Source organism: Bos mutus, chromosome 4 (genome assembly GCF_027580195.1).
Source record: "Bos mutus isolate GX-2022 chromosome 4, NWIPB_WYAK_1.1, whole genome shotgun sequence".
In the NCBI taxonomy this organism is placed as follows: Eukaryota; Metazoa; Chordata; class Mammalia; order Artiodactyla; family Bovidae; genus Bos; species Bos mutus.
In genome coordinates this window covers 18,748,848-18,776,087 of record NC_091620.1, presented here as the reverse complement: position 1 = coordinate 18,776,087, position 27,240 = coordinate 18,748,848, and the positions used below count along the sequence as shown (strand labels likewise).

General features: G+C 42.5%; 2 protein-coding genes across 6 annotated transcripts; one reads left to right on the top strand and one right to left on the bottom strand.

Moving 5' to 3' along the window:
- The first annotated feature begins 3,937 nt into the window (after positions 1–3,937).
- On the top strand, positions 3,938–4,882 carry LOC102273922 (olfactory receptor 9A1-like). The gene has a single exon (XM_014479898.2). It carries the CDS (start codon positions 3,938–3,940, stop codon positions 4,880–4,882), a length of 945 nt encoding a protein of 314 aa, XP_014335384.2.
- A 4,993-nt stretch (positions 4,883–9,875) lies between these two features.
- Positions 9,876–26,979, bottom strand: CLEC5A (C-type lectin domain containing 5A). 5 transcript variants are annotated; one of them, XM_070369161.1, is made up of 7 exons: positions 23,777–26,979; positions 23,184–23,282; positions 22,135–22,194; positions 19,828–19,887; positions 19,378–19,514; positions 14,256–14,362; positions 9,876–12,953 (listed from the first exon to the last, which is right to left on the bottom strand). In XM_070369161.1, exons 2-7 carry the CDS (start codon positions 23,260–23,262, stop codon positions 12,839–12,841), a joined length of 558 nt encoding a protein of 185 aa, XP_070225262.1. In that variant the 5' UTR covers positions 23,263–23,282; positions 23,777–26,979; the 3' UTR covers positions 9,876–12,838. The 5 variants fall into 5 exon arrangements, with proteins under 5 accessions (XP_070225262.1, XP_070225261.1, XP_070225264.1 ...); XM_070369160.1 differs by having other exon boundaries at positions 9,876–12,713; XM_070369163.1 differs by lacking the exon at positions 19,828–19,887 and having other exon boundaries at positions 9,876–12,713.
- Between the last annotated feature and the right edge of the window lie 261 nt (positions 26,980–27,240).

Sequence of the window (27,240 nt, the reverse complement as noted above, 5' to 3'; positions counted from 1 at the left end):
AGTTCAGCATTTTGTATGCATATAAGTTAAATAAGCAGAGTGAGAATATACAGCTTTGATGTACTTCTTTCCTTTTTTGGATCCAGTCCATTGTTCCATGTCCAATTCTAACTGTTGCTTCTTGACTTACATACAGATTTCTCAGGAGGCAGATAAGGTGGTCTGGTATTCCCATATCTTTAAGAATTTTCCACAGTTTGCAAAAAAAAAACATTATGCTTAAGAGTCATTAAATTGGACAATCTTAAAGGAAATCAACCCTGAATACGCTTTGGAAGTACTGATGCTGAAGTTGAAGCTCCAATACTTTGGCCACCTGATGCAAACAGCTGAGTTATTGGGAAAACACCTGATACTGGGAGATTGAAGACTGAAGAGAAGAGGGTGACAGAGGATGAGATGGTTGTATGACATCACACAGTCAATGGACATGAATTTGGGCAAACTCCAGGAGATGGTGAGGGACACGGAAGCCTGGTGTGCTGCAGTTCATAGGGTCGCAAAGAGTCAGACACGTCTTGGTAACTGAAAAGCAACAATAGCTTAAGCAGCAAAATCACCAACAAAATGCAAACAAATGTCAAAAATATGTTGCTAATTGGACAGCACAAAAGACATTGATTTACAGTATAGAAGTTGCAACAAGAGGCAGGGTTATGCCTTCTTCAACCTCATTTGAGAACATGTACTCCAGGTGACTCCAGTTTTCTGCTACAAGCATACATGCCCATGTTGATTAATGACCTTGGAAATTGCTTGGAAATACTGATTTTGGAGTTACACGTAAGTTTTTGTGAGTAGATGAATGCACAATACAGAATTTGTGAATAATGAAGATTGACACTACCATTCTTTTGTTAGGGCTTTTTGTGTCCCTTGATGTAAGGAATTAAACTGCTAGGAACATGAGAACAGACATCTTTGTGAAGATGTATCTTTTCATTTCTTAGGTAAATTTCTGGGAACAGAATTGCTGTGTCATAGTAGCTATATCCTTAGCTTTAAGAAATTGACAAAATTTTTCCAAATGGGTTTTGTTAGTGTACATTCCTTCCTACTTTTGAAGTGTCTGTTGGGCTCCTGTGTCCATAAATATCACTGTAGGGACATGTAGGGTCAATGAACCATGTTTTGAATCAGGGAAGTTGGCTTTGCAGTACGGGTTCTGAGAGGAAACGTCTACCTACCTTACCTCCCTCAGCTTTCCTCATGTGCAAGTAGCCTTGCTTCACATACTACAAACAGTCTTGATAGGAGCTGACACGTTCAGAGCTCAGAGGCTGAGGGGCAGTAGCTGAGACAGCAGTGTCTTGGGCAGCTGTCATTACAGTTCCCATGGGGATGAGGAACCCTGGGATGTTTCTTCCCTTCATAATGTAATTACTGTCTCCTTGTATGTTAGTATGATTACTGGGAAGGTCATATGGTGAACACAAGAATAAAAATTTCCTACATCTTCCTATAGAAATCTGTCTGGGTGACCCGAATATAATCTCATTTCAAGATTATAAATTGATACAACTTTTTGGAAGTTGATTGGAAAGCAGCTAAGAAATGTAATATGATTTAGAAGCTGTTACTGTACAAATGTACATGTTACAGGTGAAGGTATTTATAGAGATATGCATGTGCATGATAGAACATTTCTGTATGGACATAATAGAAATTAATCATAGTCTTTAGATGTATGAGATGGTCAGGAGAATTGTACATTGGTGAGAGGGAATTTGTTTTCTACTCCTCTGTAAAACTTAATTTTCTTACCAGGAGTTGTTTTAAATGGAGTTGTTTTAATAAGGTAATTATAAATATTTAAAATGTTATCTTGCTATTTTGTTCAGCAATCCAGCTGTCCTCACTTTTATATACTATTAATATTTGGGGGAGTCAGCCCTGTATATTGCTCCTTCTGCCTGTACCTCTCCCTTTTGGCAGGTAGGGAAGGTGCCCTGGTAGCATTTGGCACCTAAGGGAATATATGAATGAGCAGTACAGTTGGAATGTATGCAGGGTGGAGAGCCTGGAAGGGTCTGTGGCATTCACAGGCTGTGGGGTTAGGGTACATGGTAGTTTCTCCCTCATCTTTCCCTCTTCCCAGGTCCCCATAATTATGGTCAAAGAGTATGTGGTAGGTGGAATGCAGAGATCATGGGAAAAAGATGGGGCTCCTGAGGATTGGGATGAAGGAAAGCTTTGACAGAAGCTATTTGGTGGCTGTTGGGTTTTCATATGTGTGGATGTGACTGGTGATAGAAGCAAGGTCCGATGCTGTAAAGAGCAATATTGCATAGGAACCTGGAATGTCAGGTCCACGAATCAAGGCAAATTGGAAGTGGTCAAACAAGAGAAGCAAGAGTGAATGTCGACATTCTAGGAATCAGCGAACTGAAATGGACTGGAACGGGTGAATTTAACTCAGATGACCAATATATCTACTACTGTGGGCAGGAATCCCTCAGAAGAAATGGAGTGGCTATCGTGGAGTACATGTTTACTCTGTGTCATACTTTGTTCTTGGCACCAGAAGTGTGATGATGAATGAAAAAGACAAGCTTCCTTGAGGTACTTCAATTTCAGCTCCTAATGAGAGCTAATAGCTGGAAAATACAGCCTAAAGAGAGTACAGAGTGTGAAGAGGCACATGTGTAGCTTTAGAGATTCTCCAAGTGCCCCAGGGTCAGAGACGTTTGAGCAATGAGCTGTATGTGGTGAGGGAAGGAATCCAGTTAATCTCAGGAGCTCAGAGTGAGCCATTTTGATATTTTCTGACACCTTTCCTTACTTTTTGGACTCAGGAGACTATTGAGAATACAGATGAGTAAATATTCTCTGGGGACCTCCCATACTTCCTCATATTCCTAGGTCCAAGGCTGGTTGAACACAGGGACACATTTCCTATTTGAAAGTCTCTTCTTCCTAGAAATAGAAATTTGAAACCCTAGACAAGCAGAGCATGCTGCCTTACATCATAGCTACTTCCTAGTTCCTGGTTCCAGATTTTGCAGTAGGAATGGCAGTGATGAAAGTTGTCAAGTGGAGTCCCAGTGTCTTCACTTCTCCTGTTTCCCTACACTCTGCAGTCCCTTGGTGACAAGAGGAATCATTATCTCTGAGCTAGAAGTCACAAACTGGGAGCTAGTGAGGCTTCTCCTATTGAGGGGGCACATTCACTGTAATGAGCAGAAGAAAGTGACTTTTACCATAAGAATAAGGAGGAAAGTCAGCTCTAGGAAACTGGCTCCCAGAAGTCTGGAAAAGACTCAATAGTTTGTCTCAAAATAGCTCTTATCTTATGACATCATCCTGAGTGGACCCCACCCCCCTGCCTGTCATCCTTCCCAGGAAGGATGATGATACAGGTAACTGAATTGAAAACTTCCACATGAAGATGAGGCAAATGCATCTGTGTTCAAAGGAAACAAGGAGAAGGAACTATGTCTCAGCGAGGTTGACTAGGAATACTTTCTTGGAACTGTTCAAATGCAGTAGTTATTTCAGGGCATGGACATAACAGGCCCAGAAGACAGATTAGGACACTCAGGATGGAAGGGGTCATGCTCTAAATGAGTATGCTGTGGCCAGGGAAGTCGATCAGGTGGTCAAGGAAGGGTGCAGGCAGAATGTCTAGTGAATTGAGAGACAAGGGTGACTGCTGGGGTGGGTGTGATCTTATGCAAAGAGTGGTGTTGGTGATTATTTCTTACTTAACTGGACATGCCCACTTATCTTTATATATTATGCATGTCGTTCATAAAACACTTAACATCAACTTTTTACAGGGAACAGTGAAATGTGGACCCTGCTGCTCATTCTATGGAGCCTGAGAGCAGGAGGTGATATTTGTCAAACTGTGAATGTCTTTAGTGATTTGAAATTAACGGCATGTTGTCTTTCCTTTGCCCTCTAGATTTCAAAAACAGCAAAAGCACAAAGCCAAATGTTGAAAAATTACTCTAGTGTCACTGAATTTTATCTACTTGGCTTCCCTGGCTCTAAAGAACTACACAGTGTTCCATTTGCAACCTTCTTTTTCTTCTACTCTGTGACATTAATTGGAAACATGGTCATCATCTTGACAGTCTGTGTTGATAAACGTCTTCAGTCCCCCATGTATTTCTTCCTGGGTCACCTGTCTGTCCTAGAGATCCTGATCACATCTGTGGCCGTCCCTCTGATGCTCTGGGGTCTGCTTCTTCCTGGGATGCAGGCAGTATCTTTGAGTGCATGTTGTGTACAATTGTATTTGTACCTGTCTTTGGGAACGTCGGAGTTGTTATTAATAGGAGCGATGGCTGTGGACCGTTACGTGGCCGTTTGTAACCCTCTGCGGTACACCAGCATTATGAACAGCCACACCTGTCTCTGGGTGGTAATTGTGTCCCCGGTGTTTGGCTTCCTGTTTCAAATCTGGCCAGCCTATGCCACATTTCATCTTACTTTCTGCAAATCAAATGTGCTAGACCATTTTTACTGTGACCGAGGGCAACTGCTCAAACTATCCTGTGACAACAGTCTTTTCACAGAGTTTATTCTATTTTTAATGGCTGTTTTCATTATTGTTGGTTTGATGATCCCTACAATTGTCTCCTACACCTACATCGTATCCACCATCCTCAAGATCCCCACTGCCTCTGGCCGCAGGAAAGCCTTCTCTACATGTGCCTCCCACTTCACCTTTGTTGTCATCGGCTATGGCAGCTGCTTGTTCCTCTTTGTGAAACCCAAGCAAACGCAGGCCGCTGAGTACAACAGGGTAGCGTCACTGATGGTTTTAGTGGTGAACCCTTTTCTGAACCCTTTTATCTTCACTCTCCGGAATGACAAATTCATAGAGGCCTTTCGAAATGTCATGAAACGCTGCTATCAACTCCTGAAGGATTAGCTGTGTCCCGAGGATGGACTCATTACCTTGGGCCTGAGTAAGCTGAAAGCACTGATTAAAATCTGAAATAATCATTTTCATCTGCAAACTGTTTGTGATCTACAATTTAACTTTTAAATACTGACATTGCTTCAATTGATAAGTGAGTCATTCCTATATGGTAGATTGTTATTTTTTAAGTGCTTATATTCATTAATACATATGAAAATGCTTCTCACAAAATAAATTTAAGAACTGTAAATATACAAGTTATTAACAACACTGAGATGTTTGAAAGGGAAAAGCATTCAAAATGTTGTTCATTGTCTTACAGCTGACCTAAGTGTTTGATTCTGGGTGCTGGGTCATCCTCCCCTACATTGTTCTGTGATTTTCTGGTTTTCTCACTGCTGGAAGTTCCCTGTGTTACTTCCGTGAGTGATACCAAGTCCAACTTCAGGGATCAACGTTATTGAGGCTTCTGCTCCAAGGTTCAACAGTGACAGTGACTTCCTGTAGATTATCTCGACCAGCAATTGTGTTCATCCTCTCCTGGCACTTTCTTTCCTCCTTTCCCTCTGTAGCTCTCTTTCTGTGGTTCCAGGTCTCTGATTCATTTCTGGGTTCTTCTTTTCCTTTTCCCCTCACACACCCCAAGTTTACCACATTATTTTCCAGCTTCCCACAAATTTGTCTTTCTTCCTTCTCTCCAGCATTGCCATTCTCATCATTCCTCTAATCAGCATGTTGGTTCCTAGCTGATCCCCTGTTTCTTATGTCATTAGCACAATTTTATCAGCATCTTTTTTACAGCATCTTTGTAATAACAAAATATTGATAACTAATATCAATAGTGACTGGTTAAATAAATTATGTTTTGTCTGTATAATAAAATATCTATCTATAAAGATTAAAGAAGCTCTTTCTTAAATGATTAGAAACAATCTTTGGTCTATATTGTAAAGTGAGAAAAGTAAAGTACATTGAATTTATTATTCATCCTTTTGTGTTAGGAAGGAATAGAAATGCATATAGATTCATATTTGCTTATATTTTCATATGAGCACCATCAGAAAAACCTAATAGATGGTTTCCAGTTGGATTATAGTAGTGAGAATTGGCAGATAGAATGAGGACGGGATCAAGACTTTTCACTCTATGCCCTTCAATATTTTTGTTATTATTTTTGTAATCATACATATGTATGCCTATGAAAAAGTTAATAAATGCATTTCTCTTACGTCTTAAGACATGTACTAATTGAATTTCTTACCCTTGTATGGGTGCATATATTTGTGTAAGTATACCCCCCAATTGGAATTGTATATTTTAAATGTGTGAGCTTTATGGTATGTGAATTATATCTTTGTAAAACTGGCAAATATTGTACATTAGATGGTGGAAAAGTACTATGAGGAAAAGTGAAATAGGAATGAAAGGAGCTATCTGTTGGGAGAGTGCTAAAATTTTAAAAAAGGTTGTTAGGAAAAGTTTGAAAGAGGTGAAGTAGTGAGTCATGTAGACATTAGTTAAAGAACATTCCAGGCATGCAAACAATAAGCAGAGAGAACCCAGGGAAGGCATAAGCAACATGCTGGAATGGAGTAAGCCAAGATGAGTAAGAGAAAATGAAATCAGAGAGGTAATGGAGATTTAGATCATGTAGAGCCTTGTAAGTCTTTTAAAGACGTTTGTTTTTTTTTAGGAGTGAAGGGGAAAACTATTGCAGGGTATTGAAGAATAGTGACAGAATCTGCCTAATAATTTAACAAGATTATTCTGACTCCTGGGTAGGCAATCAATTGAAGGGCAGGAAGAAAGAAGGAGGGAGATCCACTAACTTTTGCTATATAAGGCACACACACAGAGCTCCAGTGACTTACAGCAGTAAGCTTCTAATTTCATGCATTAGGGTTTCAGCTTCTCAAGGCTTGGCTTAGCTGGTGGCTCTGCTAATCAGGAGGGCTTATCCACGAGTCTAAGAATTGGATGGTAGTCAGCTGGTTTATGGCTGGCTCTCCACTGATGTTGCAAGTGGGGTATCTTTCCTCTTTCTGGGCCCAGCAGACTCACCTGGGCATGTTTTTCCTATAATGATGGCAGAACACAAGAAAGCCCAGTGAAAACACTAGCGGCCTCTTAGGACCTGGGCTCAGATCTGGCATACTGAATCTTCAGTCTCATTGCATTGTTCAAAGCCAGTTACATGGGAAAAAATCCAGAATCAAAGTGTGGATAATGTGCTGCTGGAGGACATGAGGTGAGGCAGAGGTTTACCAAGATGTCCTTAATGTTTCTCTTGGCTTGACTAAACTTAAGCTGGGCTTATTCCTGACTCTAGGCCCCTGGCATTTGCATTAGAACACTTGGAATTGTAAAATCTTTTTCTGTTCCTTTGAGATGTAAACTATTTAAAAAACCTGCTGCCAGTTTTATATCCCAAGGAGGATTTTCTTGGGACTTGGGAGCCACACCTTTGAAACATGATCATCAAGGAAGAAAGTGCCCTTATTCCCAGTCTCTGTTGGAGGGGATGAGCCTGACTTTGATGGATACCAGATAGCAAGCAGAGATGGACTCATCACAGAAGAACACCTTTTACAAACTCAGGAAAACTCAGTGTGCTCAACATGTATTGATCAACCTCTCCTGGCTAAAGTCCTTCAGTACTTTTCCAGTAGTTCATTTCTGTGGTTACAAACTCTCCCACTCTTTGAGTGAAGATAATGCAGGCATGGGTTCCCTTTCCTGTTGTGATAACCTTGAATAGTCTTCTTTGCCTATTTAATGTTGTCCAGGGCAAGTTTTGCTTTGACAGGGATGAAGAGAGTGAATATTTTAAATGATTGTCTAATTAGCCATAGAGACTTTTACAATAACCTAGGCAACAGGTGATAATCATTTGGATGAAGGTGATGGCAGTAAAGTCTGTTTCTGAAGACTATATTTTATACATAACTAATCTAATATAATATCATCTTATTTATATCAATCTATAGACAACAGCATTTGTTTGGATTTGATATGAAAAAAGAGATGAGTTAGTGACTATACATTTTTTTGGGGGGGGTCTAAAAAGCTAGAAGAATAAAATTGTATTAACTGAGATGAAATTCTGTTAACTGAGATGGTACCATGGAATGAGCCAGTTTAGGGGGAATATCAAGAGCTCGATTATGAACAAATTAAGTGTGAGATGTCTAATATTAAATGTCTAAGAGAACATGTTGAGGGGACAGACATAATACCCTGGAGTTCAGGGAACTTCAGGCTGTATACATAAATTTGAGAGTGAATGTTCAGTTCAGTTCAGTTCAGTTGCTCAGTCATGTCTGACTCTTTGCTACCCCATGGACTGCAGCACACCAAGCTTCCCTGTCCATCACCAATCCTGGGAGCTTGCTCAAACTCATGTCCATTGAGTTGGTGATGCCATCCAACCATCTCATCCTCTGTCATCCCCTTCTCCTCCTGCGTTCAATCTTTCCCAGCATCAGGGTCTTTTCCAGTGAGTCAGTTCTCATCAGGTGGCCAAAGCATTGGAACTTCAGCTTCAACATCAGTCCTTCCAGTGAATATTCAGGACTGATTTCCTTCAGGATTGACTGGTTTGATCTCCTTGTAGTCCAAGGGACTCTCAAGAGTCTTCTCCAGCACCACAGTTCATAAACATCAACTCTTCCATGAACCCAGGGATGGAACCCAGGTCTCCAGCAGGTGAATTCTTTAACAGCTGAGCCACAAGGGAAGTCAAAGAATACTGGAGTGGGTAGCCTATCCCTTCTACAGTGGATCTTCCTGATCCAGGAATTGAACCAGCGTCTCCTGCTCTACAGGTGGATTCTTTACCAACTGAGCTATCAGGGAAGTCCAAGAGTGAGTGTAGGTGGTATTTAAAGCTATGAGAATAACTGATTGGCCAAGGGGTGAAGCACAGATAAAGAGAATAATAATGCATATGACTGGGCCCTGAGTTTTCAATATTTATGGACCAACTAATGAATAGGAGTCAGTGAGGGAGACTGGGTAATGGCCAGCACAACGGTAGGTAAACCAGAAGAGTGACGTCTTGATGTACTACGTCATATTGTCCTGAGAGGTCGAGTAAGATGACCACTGGATTTCACTATGTGTAGGTTATTGATGACTTTGATGATCTCACAAGAGAAGTTCTCATAACACTTTCTTGATAGCTCTAAAACTCAGGGAATATCATAAAAATCTTCTGTATTTTCAGCTTCTTCTTTGAATGTTACCCAGGTCTTTGTGCTGTACTTGACACGTACTTCCTCTAAGGATGCTGTGCACCCAGAGGTCCCCTGAAGTTATATGCACATAGAAGAAGATCTTGTATGTACGAAGGGTGGGAGTGCCTTGTAAATGAAGCAGTGTGATTGATTCAGTTCTTTGTACCTGCAGTTGAGAGACATTGACCATGAACTGTAGCTTTGGAGATATTCAAATACCTCTGCTGCCTCAGACTCATGGCTGGTAGTGAAGATGGTCTGAAGGAAGTTTGAGGACCCACTGCAGGAGACTTTGGTGAATCCTAAATCACCACATCAGTCAGAGGTGAGGGGAACGTAGAGGAGAGCTAAGACTTCTACTGCATTGTTACTTGGTCTGTGCTGTGAGAAACTCAGCAGGTGAAGTAGGACTAACCTGAAGACAAAGGCTTCTGGAAGTGGGGCGTTGGCAGCAGGGACAATGGGCAAAGGCTGCCTATACCTGATGCCTTCAGTCATCCATCCATCCATCCATGTTGATTTGTCAACATTGAGGACAAGAGGATCAGTGACTTTACTCATGGGACCAGTAGGTCACACAGACAGGAAGAGGAATTTGTGTGTAAGCCAGAGACAAGGAAAGCATGGCATTGATGTCCAGGGGGCTACAGAAATGTTGAGCCACCTTTCCCTGACTTGGGCATGTTTTTATTCCCATATTGTAAAGGAATAGACAGGTTGTGAGAAATGGTGTCTTGCCTACATTCAGCTTCTTGCAAATTAAAGAGCCACTTCTTGGATGAAGATCTCAACTTAAAATCTTCCACAGTGTGTGTCCCTCATTGTGTATTGCTGTTGAAATACACACACAGTGTGGATATTATTTCGTATATATCTAAAAGGGTTTTGTGAGCCAGGTATTACTGCTTCAGGTAATAGGTAAGGGAATCAAGGCACAGAATGAGTAAGAAATCCATACGGATTCACATATCATATTGGATGCAGAATCAAAACTCTAATCCAATAGTTTATTAAATTTCCGTTGCTTTTTAAAAAAATAATACCACTGCTTCCCGATAAGGCTACAGTTACTTACTCTTCTAAGGATTCAGGAACCCTCCCCACAATCTCCAGTGAAAGTGAAAGTCACTCAGTCATGTCTGACTCTTTGGGCCCCAATGGACTGTAGCCTGCCAGGTTCCTCTGTCCATGGAATTCTTCAGGCAAAAATACTGGAGTGGGTTGCCATTTCCTTCTCCAGGGAATCTTCCTGACCCAGGGATCGAACCTGGGTCTTGTACATGCAGCTGGATTCTTTACTGTCTGAGCTACCAGGGAAGCCCATTCTCTAGTAATGAACTTAAACCAAAGTCCACATATTTGCTTCCAGCTCCCCTCACCAACAGCCCCATCCCAGCTCCCTATGGTTAGAACTTGTGCGGAAGTACCGCCTCATCTTGGGGAAAAATTGAGCCGCCCACCAGGGAAACCACTCAGTGTCTACATTTTCTGACTATAAAAGCCTGTGACTTATTCTGTCATAAAACAGGAAGTGTGGCAACCTCAGTTCTCCCTTTGCCAAACAGAAGGGTTGTGGTTTTCCTTTTGCTGTCTGAATCGTGGGGCTTACCTTAGCTCAGAATTCTGTTCATTCTTTCCTTTACCACACTTTCAACCTCCGCCTTCCTTACCTGTAGCACTTGCTTGTCACGGACACCATCAGAGAGCTTGTATCTCCATTGAGTTCTAATATCATTCCAACATCCACTCCACCAAGATGCAAATTGTTGGGCTGGCCAAAAATTCATTTGGGATAAACTCTGAATGAAAACTTTTTGGCCAGCCCAATGCTTCTAATAACTTCCTTTAAGCAAGTTCTAACACATAATGTATTAATCTCATTTTTAAACATTGTAAGTGGCCATGCTAATTAATCCCAAACTGGGAAGCATAGGAATATAGAAACAGAGCTTAGTGTTGTAATAAAATATAAAACTGTCATCAATTTAATCCGACATACACAAAGTGATGTTCACAATCATTGTAGTACATTTTTATTAGACATAAATGGTGATCTCTTTACTTGGGTGACTATAATCTCTAGTAGTTTTATGCAGACTTCCCTTATAGCTTCAGTCAGTCAGTTCAGTCACTCAGTTGTGTCTGACTCTTTGCGACCCCATGGACTGCAGCACGCCAGGCTTCTGGGTCCATCACCAGCTCCTGGAGCTTGCTCAAACTCATGTCCATTGAGTCAGTGATGCCATCCAACCATCTCATCCTCTGTTGTCCCCTTCTCCTCCTGCCTCAATCTTTCCCAGCATCAGGGTCTTTTCCAATGAGTCTGTTCTTATGGCTTAATTCTTGTTAAATTAAAACACATACGTATTTCTTTTCTCTTTCCCATGTACTGAGAAGGGTCTGTAGATGATGTCTTCCTGTAAGTACAGAGGACAGACAGGATGCCCACAAGACTTTTCTACCTTTTTCTTGCCTTTCTTTCAGTATGGCCAAATGAGCTCTTTTTCCTCCTGCATATGGCTTTCCTGTGTCCCTGGAGTTCCCTTTCTACCAAATGCCCACAACTTGCCTCCATCCAATGTCTCCTTGAGCAGTCCTCCCCTTTTTCTACTCTGTGGTCAGCTGGACCAGTCCTGGGTCAGTGTGGTACCAACCAGTGCTGGTGTCTTTGGGGTGAGTAGATTGTACCTGGCAGCATGATCTGTCTACAACTGCAGGCAGGAATATATTATGACTACTGGAACTCAAGGAACTATACCAAATTCTTAATATACACTCAACCAACAGGTCATCAAAACCCATTAAAATGGAGATTCAGGCCAAGACCAAGGAAATATTTAGCTTATTTCTTTAGGACTTTGCTGAAGAACAGAGATTCGGTTCTCTGAAGTGTGATCATCCTGGGTGTTAAGTAGTCTTCAGAGAGGTTTCCTAGCAGATTCCTGCCCTGCCCAGCTCCCTCTCCATTCTCATGAACAGTAGTATCTCTGGTCCTAGCTTAGCTTTCAAGACCATTCCTAGGCCTGGCCTCAAAGCAGATTGAAGAGGGCCTCTGCTGTCCCTCCCCAGGTAGGCTGGAGGGTATGAGAACAGGGGTCTCTTGGGAACAAAAGTGAGCTCCAGAAGCTGAGTTTATCCCTCTTCTACTCTTGCTATTCTTTAAATAACGTTCACACCTGCTCAGTGTGCAGTTTCTCCCTGGTAGTATGGTCATGTGCTCTGAGGACAAAACAAAGCCTGTTGATCAGTCAGAAATCCTTGGTTCTATAAAAGCAGACCTCATCTCTGTATCAACCAGTTGTCTCCATCAAACTGAGTCTGTCTCCTGGTAATATTAATAGTATCCAGTCCCCCAAAGTGGAATGCAGAAGCTGATTTCCCCCAATAGCCAAGAACCTCTAGTAGTAGCCAGATGGATAAAGAGGTCATTTGATCAGTTGACCCGTGTAGATCCAAAGCCATGGGTGTGACTCTCACAGGAAATAGGGTCTTGGGGAGTTGCTGATTCAGAATGAGGAGCTTGCCTCAGCTGTGCATCTGCAAGTATATTTGTGGAGGGCCTGGTACTTTGGCACTGAGGAGCTATTAGGGGGTTCTCCAGTGACCTGTGGAAGACCAACATAGAAATTTGATGTTTTGTATCTCCCAGATCAGTCCCAATTGCCAATATGCTGTTTTGCTGTCTCTGTTGTATATTTGTTTTTCTTGTCGGAGGCCACAGAGAACTTCATCATTGGGCCTTCTTCTCACAGATCCAGCGGTAGGTGATGTCACATGAAACAGCATCATATGTCTTTGTTAGGCCTATGGTCACGCAGTGGAAATTCTGACCCTGATTGGTAATGCTAGTTGAGAAAAGAAAGCATGGTTAAGGCCTGTCTTTTCAGCCCTGCCTTTTCCTGGTTCTGGTACCCCCTCAGCATGCCCATGGAGAAGGAAATGGCAACCCACTCCAGTATTCTTGCCTGGAGAGTCCTAGGGACAGAGGAGCATGGTGGGCTGCCGTCTATGGGGTCTCACAGAGTCGGACACGACTGAAGCGACTTAGCAGCAGCAGCATCCCCAAATCCAGCTCAAAAACTGATGCTTTCCCGTTAGCTCTCCTGTGAGCTTTTACGGACTCGTTGTCTTGGATTAACTCACTCTGTTTGGTTAGAAACACCTCATGGGTTGTTTGTCCCCTTTTCTCCCAGACATAATGTTTTAGTGCTGGAGGCCCTATGTTTTCAACAGGAGGCCCAAGAGGAGAAGGAGGAAGGAGATGTCTCTTCCTTTCCTGGACACCATCTGGCTTTATGAAAAACTTGGTTAGTCTTTTCATACCTCTTTTAACTGTCTTTCAGTCTGACAGGACAGAGTGTGGTTTCATGGGAAGGTCATAAGTTTTGGAGCCAAGTGGCTGCAGGGTCAAACTGCAGCTCTACCACACCCTCGCTTTGTGATATTCAACACATTTCTAAGTCTCTCGTCCTCAATTCAGCTGTCTGTTAAGTGGGAATCAACAAAAGCTTTTCCTAATAGCATCATTGCGAATGCTACCAGGAATGATGTGTAAAGTGCTTAGCAAGGGCTATGTTTACTTACTCCTCTCTGCGAGCAGCTGGTTCCAGTCTGGGGAACTGACTTGCTTTCTATCTGACTCACCATTTTCATAGGTCCACTGGGAGTGTCATGTTCCCCACCATGGCTATGGCCATGGAATAATACATAGGACATAGATCTTGGGAGTTAAAGTTTAGTAGCTTTAAGGCATAGACAACTTATTTATAATAACCCTTCTTTAGATAGAGAAGCCACATCTGGGGAACTTGTAAGAACTTAGTTAAAAAAATGTGATCTCTGGGTTAAAAGATAATTATGAGATATATCAAACATGATATGTACGTGGATTTGTTTGGATCTTGATTTGAACAAAATAATTTGTTGAATGAACAGTTCTCTCTATGCAGAAATATTTGATATTTTCCATAGTAAAAAAATTTACCCTAAAAATGTGTCTCTGGGGATAAGTGGGTTGGAATACAGGAGAGGAGGAGAACATGCAGCTATTCTCAGCCTTTGTGCTGTTCCAGGGCAAACCCATTGAGTCTTGGGTCTAGTCTCTAGAAGCAGCTAGGATCCCAGAAAAATGTGAGCTGTCCACGTACTTGCCGTTAAACTTAGAGTTGTTGATCCAGTGCCACATTTTCTCTACAGGCTGGTATAATAAGCCAATAAAATACTTCTCAGCACCAGTTATGTCCTGGAGAAATTTCTAGAAATTAAAAAGAGATAAAACAATCAGCAAAAAGTTCTTTTCTGCTGCTTCCTTTGTGCCAATGGACTCATGATTATATCTGATTCTGGGAACAAGTAAAGGACTCCAGGACTGGCTATCCCTGGCACTGCCCACCAGCCCTAGAGAAGTGATTCTCATTTTACCCAGAGCATCAAAATCATGTGGAGGTCTTGTGAAAACATAGATTGCTGGGCTCTGGTTTAGTAAGTCTGGTGTAAGGGACCAAGAATTTGCATTCCTAGCAAATTCCCAGGTGATGCTGATGCTTTGAAAATGAAGGAGGAGGGGACTATGCCATCTAAAAAAGGATAATTTCAAATACAACTTTCTTTGATCTACTCTGCATAAGAATGTTTTCATTGCCAGAAGTTTTACATTCCAAATAAGACCGGATCATCTTGGAGAAGGAAATGGCAACCCACTCCAGTATTCGTGCCTGGAGAATCCTGTGGACAGAGGAGCCTGACGGGCTGCTGTTCATGGGGTCGCACAGAGTCAGACAGGACTGAAGCGACTTAGCAGCAGCAGCAGCAAGACTGGATCAAATAAATTCCTTGAATACTTGGCAAGGGAAAACAGGGAGATTTGAAAGTATGTTGCCAAAGCCGATAATGCCATGAGAAATAATCAGTTGCCAACAAAGTTCTGTCTAGTCAAGGCTATGGTTTTTCCAGTAGTCATGTATGGATGTGAGAGCTGGACTATAAAGAAAGCTGAGCACTGAAGAATTGATGCTTTTGAACTGTGGTGTTGGAGAAGACTTTTGAGAGTCCCTTAGACTGCAAGGAGATCCAACCAGTCCATCCCTAAAGGAGATCAGTCTTGAGTGTTCATTGGAAGGACTGATGTTGAAACTGAAACTCCAATACTTTGGCCACCTGATGCGAAGAACTGACTCATTGGAAAAGACTCTGACGCTGGGAAAGGTTGAGGGCAGGAAGAGAAGGGGACGACAGAGGATGAGACGGTTGGATGGCATCACTGACTCAAAGGACATGAGTTTGGGTAAACTCCAGGAGTTGGTGATGGACAGGGAGGCCTGGTGTGCTGCAGTCCACAAGGTCGCAAAAAGTTGGGCACAACTGAGCGACTGAACTGAACTGAACTGACTGAGTGCCTGCTAAAATGACACTGACCTTAGACACCTTACTTTCTGCATTAAATTAATGGGTCACTAATCACTCTGGCCAGAAACCTGGGAGTCCCCTGGACTCTCCTGTATTCTTCACATTCCTCCCATTATCAGTGGCTATCCAAGCCCACTTAAGTATTCTCTCCATCCCCATGGTTATTGCCTTTATTCCTCCTTTCCTAATATTTTTCTTCCATGAAATACTTCATTATTTTTAAAGCTTGATTACCATATTTACTCATTTAGGAAACTTTTTTTTTTTTTAGTATCTGTTGTGTGCCAGGCATTGTATTAGGTTGGAGATACAGAAATAAATTTGCTTCTTAAAAAAAAAAAATATATATATATATGATCTATGTATAGAACAGTCTTTTGGACTCTTTGGGAGAGGGCGAGGGTGGAATGATTTGGGAGAATGGCATTGAAACATGATGCTCGGGGCTGGTGCACTGGGATGACCCAGAGGGATGGTACGGGGAGGGAGGGTGGAAGTGGGGTCCAGGATGGGGAACATGTGTACACCCATCGTGGATTCATGTTGATGTATGGCAAAACCAATACAATATTGTAAAGTAATTAGCCTCCAATTAAAATAAATAAATTTATATTAAAAATATATATGATCTAAAATGGGTTGGCAAGATATGGGCAGTGGGTCAAATTCAGACCGGAGCAAATTTTTATAAACAAGGTTTTAATGGAACAGGCCGTGGCAATTTGATACATATGGTGTATAGCTGCTTTTGAACAATGATGGCACTATTAAGGAGTTGTGACAGAGAACATAGGACCTGAAAAATGTAAAATATATACCATCTATGTTTTAAAAAATGTCTGCTGACCCATGGTCTAAAACAAGGGTTCTTAACCCTTCTTTCTCTTGCTGGAAGCAGGGATGGTTTCTACAGGGATCTATAAAACCTCTGGAATGTCATTAAAAATATTGTGCTTTGTAATGTTTCTGTAAAGAAATGAATAGATTTCATCACGATTTTTAAAGCCTCAGTTATCCCAACATGTTGAAAATCCACAGATCTAATAAGAGAAGGTAGATGAGTTGACCAGCATAGTAGGGTATCCCAGGTGTAATGCTTTTAGGAAATCTGTATTAGATATGGACCAGGAGGGCTTCCCCCGTGGCTCAGAGGTAAAGAATCCACCTGCAATGCAGGAGCCACAGGAGATGCGGGTTGGATCCTTGGGTCAGGAAGATCCCCTGGAGGAGGGCATGGCAACCCACTCCACTATTCTTGCCTGGAGAATCCCATGGACAGAGGGGCCTGGCGGGCTGCAGTCCATGGGGTCTCATAGAGTCAGATGTGACTGAAGCAACTTAGCAGGCATGCATGCCCAGGGAGAAAGGAGGAAGTGAATAATTCTACCTGGATTTCGGGGTCTATATAAAGGCTGTAGATGAGGTAATATGTGAGATGGATTTGGGGAGATAGTTATTGTAAGGCAAGTGCTAGGAGCGGGGTGTGTGGGGGGGAGTGGGGGGTGGGGGGTTGTCGTGGGGTGGTCAGGATTGGACTTCCTGGAAAAGGAAGCATTAGATCACAGGCAGACTGCAGAGTGTGCATGCGTGCTCAGTCGCTTCAGTTGTGTCCGCTTTTTGTGACCAACCCCATTGGCCGTAGCCTGTCAGGCTCCTCTGTCCATTGGATTCTCCAGGCAAGAATACTGGAGAAGGTTTCCATTTCCTCCTTCAGGGGATCTTCCCAATCCAGGGATGAAGCCCGCTCCTCTTCATTTCCTGCTTTGGCAGACGGGTTCTTTACCACTAGCGCCACAGGCTGGAGCATCTGTGGAACTACAAGATGCTGAATTCTATTGGTGCAGAAATAGGAGGGAGGTGGGTTCAGAGACAGGATTGGAGAGAAGGCAGAGGCTGGACCATACAAGGCTTGCATGTCATGTTAGGGAAACTGGACTTTAACTCACTTCATTTTGGAAAATGGCACAGTTTAGAGCCTTAGAGCAATTAGTAAGTCAGATCTGTGGAGGATAGGTAAGAAGCGGCAAAACTAGGGGCAAGGAAAGAAATTAGAAGAATCCCAAAGAAATCCAGGGGAGAGCTGAATGATTTGCTGTGGAGATAGCAGGGAAAGAACTTAGCAGCTAATTTAAGAGGGACGCAGAAAGGCGAAGTGCCAGAAAACTGTCAGTGTTCCATTTCGGTTGACATGATGACTCACCAGTATTGGGATACAAGAGTAGGAGCAGTTGGAGTAAAATACATTTGATTTCGTTTCAAGCATGGTATGTTTGTCATGGTTTTGAGACATCAAAGTGGAATGTGATACTCTTCCTGGTCTAGGGAAGGAAACTGAAGATATGGATATGAGAGTCATTAGCAAGCCATTGATGTGATGAGCTTGTTCTGGGGTTAGCATGAGTGTAAGTGTAATTGGCAGACAATGCCAAGGATGGCTTTTGAGATGCATCAACTCTTCAGGGTTTAGTAGAGGAAAAGAGGTTATGGACTTCCTTTCCCATTCTCCTCTTTTCTTCTTTCCTTTTTCTCTTTTCTGCACTCTGTCTTGTTCTTGGTTTTCTACTTTAAGGCATTTTTCTCTTCCCACTTGAGTCCTTAGCTCTAGAGGAGCTGTATCATCACCATCCCTGATCACTGTTGGGCACCTACTACTGAGATTCACAGAGACGCTCTCATAAACTCTTCACCACTACGGGACTTTTTAGAGGAAGTGTGAAGGGAAGAGCGGAAAGAAGCTAGAATACTGTGTGCAGCACAATGTCTAGTGCTCAGCGAATACTTAGGGTTTGAAGGAGAAGCAACTGCAAATAAAATTATGGCCTAAAATTCAGTTGCTCAGTCGTGTCCGACTCTTTGCAACCCCATGGGCTGTAGCCCACCAGGCTCCTGTGTCCATGGGGATTCTCCAGGCAAGAATACTGGAGTGGGTTGCCATTTCCTTCTCCAGGGGATCTTCCCAACCCAGGGATCGAACCCACAGCTCTTGGTTCTGTCTCCTGCATCAGTAGGCAGATTCTTTACCACTAGTACCACATGGGAAGACCTAAAATTGATTAGAGTGTGGGTTTTGGACTTAGAGAGATCTCAATTCAATTCCATGTGCTATCATTTATTAGGTATATGACCTTGATCAAATTATTTTCCTGTGCCCAAATTTTTTATATTTAAATTTTATTCTATTTATTTAAGCATGAAAATTCACTTCTTAAAATTTAATTTTTATTGGACTGTAGGTGGTTTCTAGTTTTCTCATATATAAAATATGAAGAACTATAACTCCTCAGAATTGTTATTATGAAAAAGACATAATAAAGCTTTTTTATATACTGTGAGCTATTTTTACTCTCATAATTGCACACTGCAACCCCAATTCTATGACTTGATTCTTTGTTTTGCATATTACTAATTTTGTTATTTAAAAACTTCCTTACTTATTAGGCTGATTGGGATCAAACATTAACAGCTCACGTCTGTGAAGAATTCCATAGTTTTAAAAGCTTTATACACATCAGCTCATTTAGTCATTCCCTGTATTTTATTTTATTTTTTTAATTTATTTTATTTTATTTTTTAACTTTACAATATTGTATTGGTTTTGCCATATATCAACATGATTCCCTGTATTTTAAATGTCCTGGCCCCTCCCCAACACACTGCTCACGGGAGAGACCATAGAGTGCGGATTTCATGAGCTCAGATGGGTCCGAGGAACACACCCCACTGCTATTGAGAAGAGCTTCCCACCCCGTGTCCATCCCAACAACCATCCCCTGCTCCACAAATTAAATTGCCCCATCAACTCAACTCCACCCACTGAGGCTGGTGAAGGGGATGCTGCTTTTCTGTACCATTCCATGGGCTTACCAGTTTCTCTGGCGTGTTGACAATGGCCAATGTGGATCCTTTTTCTTTGCAAAAGTTCATGCTCTTGTTCCAAGACGATTCCGATTTGGACAAGAAAAAGCATCTTCCCTGATGAAAATCCCACCCCTTGGGGCAGACTACAGAAATTGAAGAAAAGAGAGGGTGAGATTAGTGAGATTTTGGATGTGCACCTTGGGAGTGAATCATAAGACAGTAGGATGTGGGTTTCTTTATAATTATTATATCAATACAATTCTCTTCAATCCAAGAAGAAATTTCATTCACTTTAGCCCCAGTTTCCCTGTCTGTAACATGAAGGAAATGATGATAAGGTCATTATGGCCCTATTGAGGCAAACAGTTTCATAAGAAAGGAGACAATGGGAAAAGTCTTTAAGAATTCACTACCTAAGAACCTGGAGGTGGAGAGGGCTATAAGCTTGCACTGTACCTGTTCCATAGCTCTCTGTTGGAGTGAAGCTGACAGTGCCATTCCCCAAAATCTGTGGGACTGAAATGAAAAGAAAACCTGAAGATAGCTGGATGATGGGTGTGACACACAAATGTCACAGCAGATGTCCAGAATGGACAGTGGAATTAACAAGGGACTCTTTGCCACTCTGTGTTGGAATTTTTCAGGTTTTTTCCCTTTGGAACATCCATCCAACTACTACTATTATTTGACCTGCCTCAGGTGTCTTTTTGGTTTCTCATATATAACTTTGACGGGGTTCCCAGGTGGCTCTAGTGGTAAAGAACCCGCCTGATAATGCAGGAGATATAAGAGATGCAAGTTAGATCCCTGGATTTGGAAGATGCTCTGGAGGAGGGCACGGCAAGCCACTCCAGTATTCTTGCCTAGAGAATCCCCATGGACAGAGGAGCCTGGTGGGCTACAATCCATAGGGTTGCAAAGAGTTGGACACGACTGAAATGACTTGGCACACACTCACATATACTTTTGACAGTGTGAAATGCCAAGAAAAAGAGCAGGAGAAAGGAAGAGGAATAGATGCATTCAGTACCAGAAAGGAAACCTCCCTGTTCTTTCTCATCTATACCTTTTACAATGTTTTCCCCAAAGAGCTGTTTGGAGTGCTTCTCCCCAGGCTCCACAGAGCACCTTTGCTGCTCTCTCCATTGCTGGTGCCTTAAACCCTATGTGAAAACCCATAGTCCTGATGGGCAGCTCTTGACTCTCTCTCATCAGCAATTATCAGCCCTAAGGACTGTGCTAACTGGAACAAGATTCAGAACTAGAAGATGTTGGCAGACAAGGAGGCAGATGGACATTCTAGAGGTTTCTCTTTTATTTTTTGGCTATGCCACATGGCATATGGGATCTTATTTCCTTGACCAGGGGTTGAATCCATGCACCCCCTCAGCAGAAGCACAGAGTCTTAACCACTGGACTGCCAGGGGAGTCCCCAGAGATTTCCTGTGGGCAGAGAAGAGTCCATTCATCTCTTTATATTAACATAAAAGGAGAATCAGTAGGCCTCCAAGAGGCCTCATTATTTTTGGGGAACACTGGCTGTTGGAGCGTGTAGTTACAGTGGCTCCAGAGGTCAATCAGACTTTTCCTTAATGGACCAGTTGTTTGTCCATGGTGGTTGAAGACCAGTTTAATTTACCCAGATGCCAGTTAGCTACTTACAATCATATATAAAACATGCAAGTTAGCATTCACTTTTTATTTCAGTCCCCTGCTCAAAGGCTCTTTGTAATATAGCATAACTTGGTTTTCATTAGAATCGACTTGGGGATTATAACTGAACAGAACTGTATATGTATTTCATGAGCATTTCAGCGTTTCCTCCTTTTGGCTCACTGTACTTACTGGGTGCCTCAGTTGCTACAAAAATGAAGAAGAAATTATCTTTCTGATAAAGATGTGGTTAGTAATAGGTTTGTCTTAAGAGCAAGTGAGAAGGAGATCCTTGGAAAAGCTTCAAAAGGAGGTGGGGTTCATAAGGAGAGCCGTGCCTGACATGTCTTTATCCCCCATAGCTTCTGGCATTGGACTTTGTGCTTTATAGATGATAGTTGACTAATTTCTCCTGTTTTCAATCTCCTTCTGTGTTTGGTCTAGCATACTGCTTGGCACCAAAAAAAGGCGTTGAATATAATTTTTGATGATTTTTGTGGGGCATGGGTTTCTTTAAACAATTCTTTAAATGACAAGGTTTATAAAGTACTTTCACATCACATTACACTAGTTATACACAAATCATCCTCATTCCCAAGAGGAAAACAGGATCTGAAATTTCACCAAGTCTAGTCTTGGTTTCTCATCTCTAAAAGTAAGAAAATAAATTGGAAGATATTTGTTTTTCTGGGTGTGCTGCATTTATTTTACTTTTCCAGCTTTATTGAGATATCATTCACACATAACATTGTATAAGTTTAAATATACAACATGATGATCTCATACATGTACTTATTGCAAAATTATCAACACGATAAGGTCAGTTAACTCCTCCATCACCTCGCATAATCATCTTTTTTGTGTGTCGGGAGAACATTGAGCATCTACTCTTCTAGCAACTTCCTTGCGTACAATACACTGTTAGTACTTACAGTCACTATGTTGTACATAGGAGTTTTGGAACTCATTCATCTTATAACAATTAGCAGCTTTTTATGAACTCATTCTACAGAAGAATGTCTAGGGGAAGGAGGCTTTGAGAAAGGTCTCTAAGACTTAAGCACAGAGGAACCTGGAGAGGGGAGAGGAGGTTATTTTCATGTACATTACCTGTTGCAGAGCTCTCTGTGGGAATGAAGATGGCATTATTTTCACCAAAAATCTGTGGGACTGCAAAGAAAATCAGCTGTTGACTCAGCCTCAAAGGTGGCTGTGCAGTGAGTGTTACAGACAGACGTTACTGTGGGGCTGGTGGGACATAGCGCCTATCAGTGGGACAGGTTGAGCTCGCTGGCTCAGGTCAGCCAAGATGGGCATATGTTTCCTGTGGATATATTCACGCATTCTCATCCTGCTCTCTTATGTGGTAGAAACTGCACCTTGAGATTGGGCCATATGGTCGATATCTCTTACCCAACTGTTGCCTCCAAATCATATTTCCTTCCTCATTTATCTTCCCCATAGGCTTCTGAGGCTGGAGAAGATTTTACTTGCTGCAACTGTGGTAAAATCTTTTGATATGAGGCCTCTTTTTCTGAACATTTGGATGAATTAGTCTCTGTGTACATAAAGGAAAATATCTTGCCCAGTAAAACCCCATTAACTCTTAATGTAGCTCCAGGTGGCAGGACCTACCTGCTAATGCAAGGGACTTAAAAGACCTGAGTTCGATTCCTGGGTTGGGAAGATCCCCTGGAGGAGGGCATTGGAGAGGCAATCCACTCCAATATTCTTGCTAGAGAATCCCCACGAACAGAGGAGTCTGGTGGGTCACAGTCCATGGGGTTGCAAAGAGTCAGACACAACTGAAGTGACTTAGCATATCCCACAGCTTATCATTGGGTTGGACTGGAGCTGTATTTTCAAATTAGCAACTATAACAAGCACTGCAGAGTACTTCAGTTCAGATTACCCAATGAATACTCTAGTGGCAAAAATTTTGTGTGGAAGTCTAATCATCAGACACTGCTCTGTTTTGTATCTTCAAGGTAGACCAAGGAACCCTGTTCATTGTGTGTGTCTGGGAATGAGAAGGGCCGTCAATTGCCCTCAGCTGGAAAGTCTTGAGCATTTAACCTTTATATTCAACCCTGCATCCTAAGGGAAGAGTCAAGAACAGTACGATCTTAGTTGTGGTAAGAGGTTGATCAGATACTCACAATAAAGCAGAAATAAGGTCATTCCAACAATCTTAAGCACCACTACTATAAGCGCAGAGATTATCATATGCCAGTTCATGATGCAGGAGATGAGGAGGCCTGTGGGCATGAGGGCAGAATGTCACCATCAGAATCTGGGACAAGGCTTCTTTCCAGCGGGGGGCGTGCCAGACTCTCAGAGCACCCCTTAGGGGCTGGGAAGCCGGGCATGACATTGATAGGTGCAAGGAGGAGACCCAGCACATACCCAGAAGACAGGGAGGAGCTTGTGCTCCTTGTGAACCTTTGAACTTGGTGTGCTGCCTCTCCTCCACCATCCCTAGCTCTCGGCCTCAATCCTGTTCCCATCTGTGGCTCTTAAACTCTGTCTGATGAATAAATCCTCTGCTGGACTTTGAGAACCCTTAACCTTGAAATGAGCCTTGCTCCCCGGGCCTTTCATTTGTAGTCTTGGCTATACAGTCTAAGCTCTCAGAAGTCACTGTCTTCAAAAAATTATGCCAGGAGTCCGACAGACAGGACAAGTGTCCCTGAGGTCCTTGGCTGGGGAGCAGAGCCAACAATCTGTATAGAGAGGACACGCAGAGACTCACCTGATGTCTCCCTGGAAGGCTGGTCTGGTCTGCAGGTGGGGATCTTTCCCAGTGGCCTTGTGCTTGGTGTGGCGGGTGGAGGCCCTTTCAGTGAGAATAGGCTCCTTGTGTGTGGGCAGTGTCCTTCCTTCCTCACATAGTCTCTGTCTCACCAGCATCCCTGAGCAAACACTTCTTCCTGTTCAGTGTTCTTGGCCAAGGAGCGGGAGGGGCTAGGAGGGGAAGGGAGTAGCCTCTGAAAGAGGAAGGTCCCCGCCAAAGGGGTTCTCATAGAGGGGAATGATTGTAGAATTATTTAGGAAATGGAATATCTTAATACCGACTTGTTCTGTGTGTCTGAATCTCCTTGAAATAGAGTGGAAAGAAAATGTAGTAAAATGTTAACAGATACGAGTCTGGGTGAAGAGTGTCTGTGAATTATTTATTTGAACTTTCTTTACAACATGTCTGCAAATCTGAAATTGTCAAAATAGAAAAATTTTAAGAAAAGAAATTCATCTGAGGTCGTTATTTTTAATAAGGAGGTCCTCATATGTCCCATTGGTTCCATAACTGCAACCCAGGTCTCTGCTCAGTCCCCTTTATCATGGACTCCTCCTCTCTGGTCCTACCCAACAGCTCATCTCCCTGGCCTTATGCCAGGGAGAAGGTGATGATTATTCAGTATTTCATGAGCATGGTGCTCTGCTGGATACAGGGGGTCCGGTGAGGGTGAATAATACCAGTCTTACTATCAAGGATATATTACATTTGAAGGTTTCCTTTTGTTATACTTTTCCTACTGTAAAGGCTATGTGTACTCAATGGGGCTTCCCTGATGGCTCAGGTGGTAAGGAATCTGCCTGCAGTGCAGGAGACCCAGGCTCTATCCCTAGGTTAGGAATATCCCCTGGAGAAGGGAATGGCAACCCACTCCAGTATTCTTACCTGGAGAATTCCATGGACAGAGGGGCCTAGTGGGCTACAGTCCATGGGATCATAAAGAGTTGGACACGACTGAGTGACAAACACACACTAATTATGTGTGTTTTAACAAAAAATGGTTAGAGGAGCTTTCCTGATGGTCCAGTGGCTAAGACCCTGTGCTCCCAGTGCACAGGGCCCAGGTTTGATCCCTGGTCGGGGAGCTGGATTCTGCATGCCACAACTAAAGAACCCACCTGCCCCAATGAAGATCAAAGAACCTGCTTGCCCCAACTAAGACCTGGTGCAGCCAAATAAATAAATAAATATTTTAAAAAGTGGTTAGAAAATACTGGCGAGGAAAATTGAGAAAATAATGTTCTTAAAAATTTTACATTTAGCAATAGTTGCTGTCAACTTCTCTGGGTGTGTATACTTTATAGATGAGCAGGTAGATAAGAAGATAGATACGTAGATAGATAGGTACTGGGTCATTTAGAAAACTGGGATCATACTGTATATATTATTTGTAATCTAGGCACCATAGGTTAAACTCACACTGTATTACAGGTATCCCTTCAAGTCGAAATATAGATTTTTGATGATATATTATTATTGCATATACACTTATATGATTTATTCAACAATTGGACCACTGTAATTCTTCTAGTAAAGTGTATCTTCTGACTAGTTTCACTTTTCACTGAGATGTTCCACAGACAACCCAGTGTGGACATACCCTCGAGTATATTATTTACCATCCTCTGCTAAAACAGGGCTTCCCTTGTGGCTCAGCGGTAAAGAATCCACCCACAATGTGGAAGACCTGGGTTCGGGCCCTGGGCTGGGAAGATCCCCTGGAGAAGGAAAAGGCTACCCACTCCAGTATTCTGGCCTGGAGAATTCCCTGGACTGTATAGTCCAGGGGGTCGCAAAGAGTTGGACACGACTGAGCGACTTTCACTCACTGCTAAAACATGTTCATTCTCTTAAGTTCCTTATCTCTGGATGGGAAGAGCATCTATTCAGTTGTCCATAGCTTTAAATTAGGGTATTATCCCTGGTTTTTCTCTCTCCCCTCCTTCTCATCCAATCAAACTCTAAGTCATGATGATGCTCTTTTCTTGGAACTTCTCAACCTGCCTTCTCCTCCACTTCCTCAATGCTACCTTGTCCCCGATCTCCACCTGCTCTCTCCTTGATCTTCTCAGCAATGTCTAAAGAAACCTCTGTGCCATTATCTTACTTTAACAATTCTCCACTCTTCAGCAATAATGATCTTTCTAAAATGCAGACTTGACCCTATCATTCCCGTGATGAAATATTTTAGTTACTTTACATTGCTCTTAGGATAATCTGAAGAGTTGGAGCCTGGAGGTGAGGGGTGGCTCTTGAACCAGGAGAGGGGAGGATTTGGAGCCTGTGGAGAGACGGTCAAGTTCTAGAACAGAGATCCCAGGGTGCCGGGAGCCGGCATATTGCATATTGAGCACATATTGCATATTGCATATTGAGTGCAGCACTTTCACAACATAATCTTTCAGGATCTGGAATAGCTCAACTGGAAGTCTATCACTGCCAGGAGCCAGCGTGAGGAACTCTGCCCGTGGCAAAGGTCATGAGGAAGGAGGCCCAGCATACGCAAAGGCGGGATCGAGCCTCAGGAGTCCCCCTGGAAATTCTTGAGCATCTACCCCCAAAACCAGAGTCTGCCTACTTTCTGCTTTGTGCTCTCACCTACACCTCTGACTTTACAGGGGGCTGTCCCCGACTACCTCTCTCTGAAAAAAAGAGTTAACTTACAGCTCCAGTTAATAAAGTTCCTGGGTGTGATAGTGTTTCAACCTACAAACTCCTTTGGAAGTCCTCTAGCCTGCCTGAATAGGTTTTTTCAGCCACATGTGATTGCTCAGAGCCTCCCAACTGTGAGAGGCATGAAATGTTCTAAACTGTCTAAATACAGATTCCTTTGAGCAGTTAAAAGATTGATTAGAAATTGTATTGGTGAAGGGATTTTCACTTGTTGGGCCAATGTTTGCTGCTAAGTTTCCATATCCCTTACCTGCTGTGTCCCTGGCAGTGTATTGATTAATATAATTGGTGTAAGTAGTAGTTTTAATGTTTGTAACCTGGGACCCTTGAGTTAATTCTTTTTCTTGTTACAGCCCACCACACCTTTGCCCTACAGGAATGCAACTTTAATGCTTTTGGAGGGTGGCGCCTGACTAATCACCTTTAGAGAAAAATAAGTTTTCTAAAGAAAGGGTCTTAAAATGTTAACAGGCCTCCGGGCCAGAAGATGATGCAAATCACCTAAACTTTTGCATATGATAAGTCTGCAGGAAGAAAGCCTGGCTTACTGCATGACTCTACCCCTTCCCCCATTATCCTCTATGCATAATTTAAGGTATAAAAACTACTTTGGAAAATAAAGTGCGGGCCTTGTTCACCGAAACTTGGTCTCCCCATGTCGTTCTTTCTCTTACCTTCTGGCTGAATTATTCAGCCTCTTTTCTCCACTGAATTTCCTCACTGAGCTATCCTTATTTCAGCCTCTTTTC

Bases quoted from the DNA above. Each gene is read 5' to 3' on its own strand.
- LOC102273922 (XM_014479898.2), top strand. From the start codon at position 3,938: ATGTTGAAAAATTACTCTAGTGTCACTGAATTTTATCTACTTGGCTTC.
- CLEC5A (XM_070369160.1), bottom strand. From the start codon at position 23,262: ATGAACTGGCATATGATAATCTCTGCGCTTATAGTAGTGGTGCTTAAG. The intron at 22,195-23,183 runs GTGAGTATCTGA...TTTTCTTTGCAG, and splicing joins GACCTTATTTCTGCTTTATT to TCCCACAGATTTTTGGTGAA. The intron at 19,515-19,827 runs GTACAGTGCAAG...CAATTTCTGTAG, and splicing joins AACAGAGAGCTATGGAACAG to TCTGCCCCAAGGGGTGGGAT.